Source organism: Dermochelys coriacea, chromosome 1 (assembly GCF_009764565.3).
Source record: "Dermochelys coriacea isolate rDerCor1 chromosome 1, rDerCor1.pri.v4, whole genome shotgun sequence".
In the NCBI taxonomy this organism is placed as follows: Eukaryota; Metazoa; Chordata; order Testudines; family Dermochelyidae; genus Dermochelys; species Dermochelys coriacea.
In genome coordinates, this window is record NC_050068.2 from 102,354,651 (window position 1) to 102,362,925 (window position 8,275).

The 8,275-nt window shown below is 39.9% G+C and overlaps 1 protein-coding gene across 1 annotated transcript; it reads right to left on the bottom strand.

The window, feature by feature from the left end:
- Positions 1 to 7: 7 nt before the first annotated feature.
- Positions 8 to 7,954, bottom strand: METTL21C (methyltransferase 21C, AARS1 lysine). Its single transcript, XM_038400258.2, has 4 exons — positions 7,801 to 7,954; positions 4,755 to 4,897; positions 1,294 to 1,411; positions 8 to 743 (listed from the first exon to the last, which is right to left on the bottom strand). The coding sequence occupies exons 1-4, from the start codon at positions 7,952 to 7,954 to the stop codon at positions 349 to 351; spliced, it is 810 nt and encodes a 269-aa protein (XP_038256186.2). The 3' UTR covers positions 8 to 348.
- Positions 7,955 to 8,275: the final 321 nt, after the last annotated feature.

The window sequence follows — 8,275 nt, forward strand, 5'->3', positions numbered from 1 at the left end:
GCTTTAGGAATAATATAGAAATGCAATGTAAACAGGATATAAAGGTATAGCTAGATCTAATAGTTTATTTGAAATTTTGAAACTTTACCTTCTGGTTGTGTTTTGTTACTGCTGACCCTCTGGCAGCAATAAATTCATTTGTTTGAGTAAATCATGTATATAAGCTTGAGACAAATCAGACAGTTAAGTAGTGTCCCGATATTATTATTATCCATGTATTGAAGTGCAAAATTCAAAGACTCGGGGACAGGTTTAGGGACATTAATGCACTCTATGTGCATTATGTACTAAAAACTAGAAGCTCATAAACTTTGAGGGGCATCAAAACTGTGACTGTATTGTTTTTGCTTAATTCTCTTTTACTGTGGCTTTAAATAGCTTGATATTTGATTCTGGAAATTCTGCTAGAAGTGTAATGATTAATATATTGCCAAGTTTCTCTAAAAATTCAAAATCTGTGCTGAATCTGAATTTATTTGCCCATAATAATACTGTCCCTGGCTGACATAAATATGCCATTGTTGTTAGCAATGGATCCAGAGATGTATGGTGGTAGACAACATCACTTGCCAAAATAAAATCATAATGGTGAGTTGATTTAGGGAAGTCTTCATTGAGATCTTCTCCCCATACCAGCTTCCTCACTTCAGGTCGGTGTATATTCATGTTTTGTGTATTTCTTGAAATATTCCATTTGAGATTTTCAAGTACTTCAGGCAAATCAGTAGCTGTAACATAAGCTCCTAAAGAGAATGTGTAAATGATTAGTGTATATATTTTTTTCTATAAACCTTCCTGTTTTCCCCCCAAATATCAATTTTGAATATGTTGTTGCTCTTTGGTCATCATTCAGTCAATAAACAGACCACCCCCCACCCATTTCCTGGATTGGGGTAACTACTCATAAAAGACTGTTATTTTGGGGCATGTCTCCACTGCCCCAAGTGTTCTGTGTGGATGCTACAGGTGCAAATTAAAAGACTCCTAAGTCACTGTAATCCTCTTCAAACTGGAGACCTTTTAGTCTGTACCCACAGCATCCACCCAGGGGCATTAAGGTGCAGTGCTTTGTTGCGCACTTCTGTTTGCGCTCCTGTAGTGCAAACTGCAGAGCAGTGTAGATAAGCCCTACAGAATTTTGAGAGCCAAAGTCATAACTGCTCGTTAAGTTTTAATTTTTGTTATAATTTCAGTGACTACAGTATCAAAGAATTTGTTTAGCTGACATCTCACAATTGATATATTTGAAGGTGAGGAGGTGGAATTATTGGAATTTAATCAGAATTTACCAACCTAGTATGCTAGCCACAATGGACACCAGTCCTGTTCCAGCACCAATTTCAAGTACCTTTTTGTCTTTTAGGTTGATCTCTTGTTGATTTGATTCCAGGTACTGAGATAAAGCCAGTGCCTAAGAACAGTTAAAATATAGCCATAAAAAGCATTAATTTGCTAATGGCCATGCAGCAGTTCATTAAATCATTGAAAACATTTTTCTAATAAGTTTTTTACTTATAGACTGAACATATTCAAGTATATAGCACAAAAGCAAATTAGGAAAAGGGAACAAGATTAGTTGTCTGTATAAACAAATTATTAGGTAAGTAAAAACAACCAAACAGCTTCTTTTTATATGGGTTTCCCTAGAAGTATAGAAATCTATACACCACATGTTTTTGTTGCTTTCCACTGACCTCTAAGTTACTGTAGGCACTGAGCATAGTCAGTCTGGAAAAGGAGAGATTTTAACTGTACGAGTACAAAAGTGATATTATAAAGACAGCTAATTGTTCTCAGTTTGTGAAGATAAAGCAAGGGCTCAAGTTAAAACAGAGGGTTTCAGGAAAAACTCAGAATAATTTAGCAATAGAACATGTTGCAAAGAAGTCTACGAAGTCACTGTCACTCTAGATATTCAGATCTAAACTTGACTCCCATCTATTAGTGATAATGCAGGCATTGTGAAATAATTCCAACCACTTTATAGAGAGGGAAAAGACAAATGGTACCTTTCAGTTCAAGTGACAGAGTTCTGTCCTGGAACCATATCAGTAAAACAGTCAACAATTGGTTGCTTTCTTAGCAATCACAGCTAAGATCAAAGAGCAGATTAGGCTTGGCGACTGAACTACTTCTTTGCTTCCTTCCTCCATCACAACCCCGTATTACATCTCACCTAATCAGTTTTGTAACATGATGCTGAGGCATTGATTACCAACTCATCACGGGTGAGTGCTGCTAATGATTCATCAGCACTGTTTGTGCAGTATCTATGTTTTCTTTGGAGTTCTCCCATCCACGTACTGACACCTGACTAATTTTGAGATCTGATGAAATTGCAGTTCATAATAAGACTTAAGACAGATATTTTCCCCCTTTCTCTCTTGTGCTATCTTGAGATGGAATCTTTGTCGTTTTCTGTGAGTTTTTATATGATCGCTAGACTGACAAGAGTTGAAATATAGAGTTGAAATCCAATCCTTGTCCATCTTCAAAATAATTAGTGTAAATAAGTTTGGAATATTTTCCTCATGTCTCTGTCACTATAATACTTTTTATCTTGAGAAGGCCACTTTACACATAAGACAAAATTATCCAAATCTCTATTACACATGAAGTACGGTTTGTTTTTTAATTCAATAATGGGATAAGCAGGGACCTGTAGAATGTTTCCTCATCAGTAAAAATATTAATTTAATCTACATGTCTGTGAACTATGGAAATATCTTCAGTCCTGAAGTCTAAATCTAAAGATGACTTTTTGAGAGTCTCAATTTAAATCTTGCAGAGATCAATATCTTGCTTAGAAAAACAACAAGGAGTCTGGTGGCACCTTAAAGACTAACAGATTTATTTGGGCATAAGCTTTCATGGGTAAAACACATGCATCTGAAGAAGTGGTGTTTTTCCCACGAAAGCTTATGCCCAAATAAATCTGTTAGTCTTTAAGGTGCCATCAGACTCTTTGTTGTTTTTGTGGATACAGACTAACACAGCTATCCCCTGATATCTTGCTTGGAGTTCCTTTAGTCTTCTGAGGAATTATTTCCTTCTTTCTAATTACAGTATCCATCTCTGCAGGACTTAGTTTCCCAAAACCAGATGATCAGCAAGATCAAGTCACTACAAAATCGACAAATATAATCTGTATTCATCAACTGGAAGCAAGGAGCACTACCCTTCATATAGACACAGTGCAAATAAAGGCCTAAAAAAGAATCTCACCATAGCCTTCAACATTTGATGTATATTAAAGGTGTACACAACCAAATGGGCTGAGCAGACAATCCTCTCAACTAATCAGAGTGGCCTTTCTGCAGCAAACTTTCATATGGTCAGATGTGTGGTCCCAGTGCGCAATCTCCTAATTATTCACTAGTGTACTCTCTCTCCCAAACACTCTCTGCATTTCTGCCATCACCTCTGAAGTAAAAAAAAAAAATCCTAAAAATAAACTGAGAAGAAAGTAAGTGTCTTTCTCACAACACCAAAGAGAACTGTATTTTCAAACTTGAGAGATTACTCTTACATGCAGATCGTCAACAGATTGAATCCCCTTGCCTGTGAGTCTCTACCCCCAAAACCCAAACTCTATAAACCTGACAGACTGTGTGGTGAAAAGTATATCCTCATCAAAACAGGTCCTGGGGAGTCAAGATGCTCTTATCCCTCCAGAGTGTTTCTGAAAGTATAGTCTTATGATCTGGGGAAAGAATTCTATAGTGTATTAGAAGCATTGAGCCTATCGTGCTAGAATCCCATCCGTATTGCTGTTTTATAAAGATGCCTTCTGAAGAATCTTGACATCTCAGTCCTAGAAAGTGTACTAATAAGTCCTTCCTAGCATTTTGCTTTTATGTTGGCAGATTCCTAAAGGCACTCTAGATAGCTAGACCACTTATGACACAATATTCTCACTGGTCTTCAGAGTCATCTTAAGTTCATCAAGTCCCTGCTTTGTCTCCACTGAAACTTGATTTTCCAGTAGCTAGCTGTGAAAGAAATTAGATAAATTGCCAAAATAGCTATTTTTTCCCTGGAAGAATTTTTCTGCCTTTCCTATGATAAAGTATAAACACCACCTTTCTCTGTATTTTAAAACACTTTCACAAGTCCTAAGAGAGTTTTACACTCTTTTCCCAAAACACAAAAGAGAGAAAAAAAATCCTGTGGCATAAAATAAATCTTGACTTCCCTATAGTCCTCTATCTCAAATGAACTGAGCAAGTTAGAAAGATCTCAGCAGCTGATTGCCTTCCAATAAAATTGTGAAGGAGCCAAATTTTCTAAATCTTCCATAGCATGGTGGATCAAATGCTGCATGAGGGGAACACAGGTGGTGCTGATTTGACAGTACCTGTGAGCAATGAGGCACACTTTCTGGTTCCCAGGTAATATCCTGGGTAGAAAGGGCTTAGTCTACATACAGTCAATTAAATAGACCTTCAAGCTGCTGCACTGACTCATTATGGGATGAGATTGCTCTACTCTGCTCTAAATAAATTTCCATTCCCTGTAAAATGCTGCATGCTGGATCTTTTCACTGTTGTTTTCTTCTCTGTTCTCCCCTGTCTGTCTTGCCAGATGCTTACTTCCCCACAGTGATTGACTATCTAGAGACATTGAGAGAACACAACACTTTTTCCCAATTTTCCTTTCTTTCATTTAATGTCTGCACCCGTGCTCATTTGTTCACATTTATTTTATAATGAGTTTAACTTGCTACTTGATTACAATACATAGGTAAAACTTACACCGGGCCATACTATAGCTCCAAAGTGGTCTAATGATTCTTGAATAGTGATCTGGTGGTCTGCATAACAATAATGCTCCTTGTCAAAATAGGGAGAAACTGTAGGAATCCACTTCTGCAGTATTTTAAGAATTCTTGGTGATTCTATGGGAGAAAAGATCAGTATTATTTGGTCAAAATGAACATATATGTGCGTTTTGTTTCATAACTGGGAAAAGAAAATTTACAAGACTTATTTGTGGTCAAGACAATGAGTTTGCAGCCTTTTCTGAAAAAGTTACTTTTGTTCTTGGTCTCTAGAGAGCTGATCATGTGCACCATGGTTCATTGGGTTGCCAGACCTGGATCCCAAATGTGGGTGGGCCTGCTGTCAATCAAAGTGAAGGAGAAAAACCTTCCTTTCCCATAAGTCGTGGAGCAACATAGGTTGATTGGTGAGGAATTTTAGGACTCTATTTTGGCATACATTTTTCTGTCATCATGTTGAGACTTGGGTATCTCAGGACAGAGGTTGCAAGTCATGCTAATATAGCTAAATGAAACTATTCGGAGATTATTAGATTGCAGGTGTAACTGTACAGTTGTGGACAGGATAGCAGACTAACATTGATTCTGGCAGAAATACACTAGGTTCTTTAATCACAGATAGTTGGGACCTCTATTTTTGTATCTTCCAAAAGTTAGCATCGCCAGTAGTACGGTGTTCCCTGTCACCAGATGTTTCATTGTTTCAAGGAGGGGTACAGAGGACAGTGTCATCTTCTGAATCTGAAACACTGCATTTTCCTATCTTAACCCAGTGATTCCATCATGTCTCATTCGATCTGTCAAGCGCACAGCCCAGCATAGAGTAGCTGCAGATTATTGTCCTGTTAAAGTGCCTTTCCTTCTAATTTCATCCTTAATGACAATGAAAAATGAACTCTACCTCTGATGATACTGGAATATGACAAGAACAAACCTCTTGTAGTCGTAAGACAAAAACCAGAAAACTATAGTATGGGATTCATAGATTCCAAGGCCAAAAGGGACTGTTGTGATCATCTAGTCTGACTTTGTGTATCACACAGGCCATAGAACTTCCCCAAAATAGTTCCTAGAGCATATCTTTGGGAAAACATCCATCTTATAAATTGCCAGTGATGAAGACTCCACCACAACCATTGGTAAATTGTTCCAGTGATTAATTACTCTCACTGTTAAAAATTTATGCCTCATTTCCAGTCTGAATTTGTCTAGCTTCAGCTTTCGACCATTGGGTCATGTTATATTAGGAGTGGGCAAACTATGGCCTGCGGGCCAGATCCAGCCTGCCAGCTGTTTTAATCCAGCCCTCAAGCTCCTGCTGGGGAGTAGGGTCTGGGTCTGGTCCCGCTCCCACACACCAGCCAGGGAGCAGGGTCGGGGGCCTCTCCACATGGCTGCCGGAAGCAGCAGCATGGCCCCTCTCCGGCTCCTACGCGTAGGGGCAGCCAGTGGGCTGCGCTATGCACGCTGCCCCCACCCCAAGCACTGCCTCTGCAGCTCTCATTGGAGGTAAACGCCACCCAGAGCCTGCACCCCAGAGCCTCTCCCCGCATCCCAACCCCCTGCCGCATCCCTGATTTCCCCCCCCCCCGGTCTCTGAACCCCTCGGTCCCAGCCCAGAGCGCCCTGCTGCACTCCAAACTCCTTATCCCCAGACCCACCCCAGAGCCTGCATCCCCAGCTGGAGCCCTCACCCCGTCCCAGTGTGGAGCCCCCTCCTGCACTATGAACTCATTTCTAGCCTCACCCTGGAGCCCGCACCCCCAACCAGAGCCTGCATCCCAACCCCAATTTTGTGAGCATTCATGGCCGCCATACAATTTCTATTCCCAGATGTGGCCCTTGAGCCAAAAAGTTTACTCACCCCTGTGTTATACCTGTCTCTGCTAGATGGAAGAGTCCATTATTAAATATTTGTTCCCCATGTAAGTACTTAGTGACTAATCAAGTCAGCCCTTAACCTTCTCTTCATCAAGCTAAATAGATGGAACTCTTTGAGCTTCTTACTAAATGTCATGTTTTCTAAACCTTTTAATCATTCCCATGGCTATTCTCTGAACCGTGTCCAATTTATCCATATCCTCTTGGATTGTGGGCTCAAGAAACTGGACACATTATTCCAGCAACAGTCGCACCAGTGCCAAATAAAAGGATCAAATTACCTCTCTCCTCCTCATGATTCCCTTGTTTATACATTCAAGAATCACACTAGGAGCTCATGTTCAGCTGATTATCCACCACTCCTCCCAAATCTTTTTCGGAATCCCAGCTTCCCAGGATGAAGCCCCACATCCTGTGTGTATGGCTGATATTCTTTGTTCCTAGATATATGCATTTAGCCGTATTAAAATCCATATAGTTTTAATACGGCTTGTTCCCAGCTTACCAAGCAACCCAGATGGCTCTGTATCAGGGACCTGACCTCTTCATTATTTACCATGCCCCCTACTTTTGTGTCACATGCAAACTTTGAGTGATGATTTTTCGTTTTCTTCCAGATCATTGATGATGATAGTAAATAGTGTAACACCAAGAACTGTTTAGAACGGAAGTAGAGTGTCATGGTTTCTTCCACAAAACAGGGCAAAATATTCCTATTTTCCAGTGGTCAGTTTTAAATGTTGCTTTGTGTTTTAGCTAGTCTCAGTTTTGGAAGTGATTTTAAAAAAAAAGGTTTGAGGGCAATCTGCTAATAGGCTGTCGACCAAGTTTTTAAAAGAGCTGAGCCTGCAACAACTCCCATTGTTCTCAATGATAATCCAGCCATTTCAATTAGATGCCTAAATAAGAGCAGAGCTCTTTTCAAAATCTGCCTCAGTGGTGGGTGCTGAGCGCTTCTATAAATCTGGCCCTGCAAGGAAAAAAAAATTACATTTAAGAAACAAACAAACTGAAGTGAAAGTAGTCCTATCAAGAATGAAAATGGGATATTTGGGTGACCTTTTGGATTTGGGTACCTAGGAAAATCCAGTATTCTACAACTTGCTGGCATGCCATGGCTTTTATTATTAAGTAGCAACCTGAACTGGATTCTGCTGTTGCTGGAGAATAGTCAGGGCAAGTAGACCCATCCTGATATTCAGACTGCTGTTCACTGAGGTCCTTATCTTCACTTGGGTGGTCCATTGCTCTTTGAATTTCGTTGGGGAGTGGCAAATGCTGGGTGGAGATCATAGCAGGAATGCTGAAGAGGGAGGAAACACAAAAAATTGTAAAGGAATGAGGTACTCTATTTACTATATAATAACTTAGGTATGCAGCTCCTTTCAATTGATGGATCCCAAAGTGCTTTACCAATCCTGGTAGATTGGTAAATTTAGCATACACACACACTGAAAAATCTTTGATAACTGATAGTACAGTGGGAATTTAAGCAGGTAGAGTGCAATAACCAGAGGTCAGATCTGGCCAGATACAAGGGTTAACGTTCCTGTGAAAAATGCCATGAGAACTCTCACTGACCACACAGACTGGGCTTCTATTTTAACCCCTCTA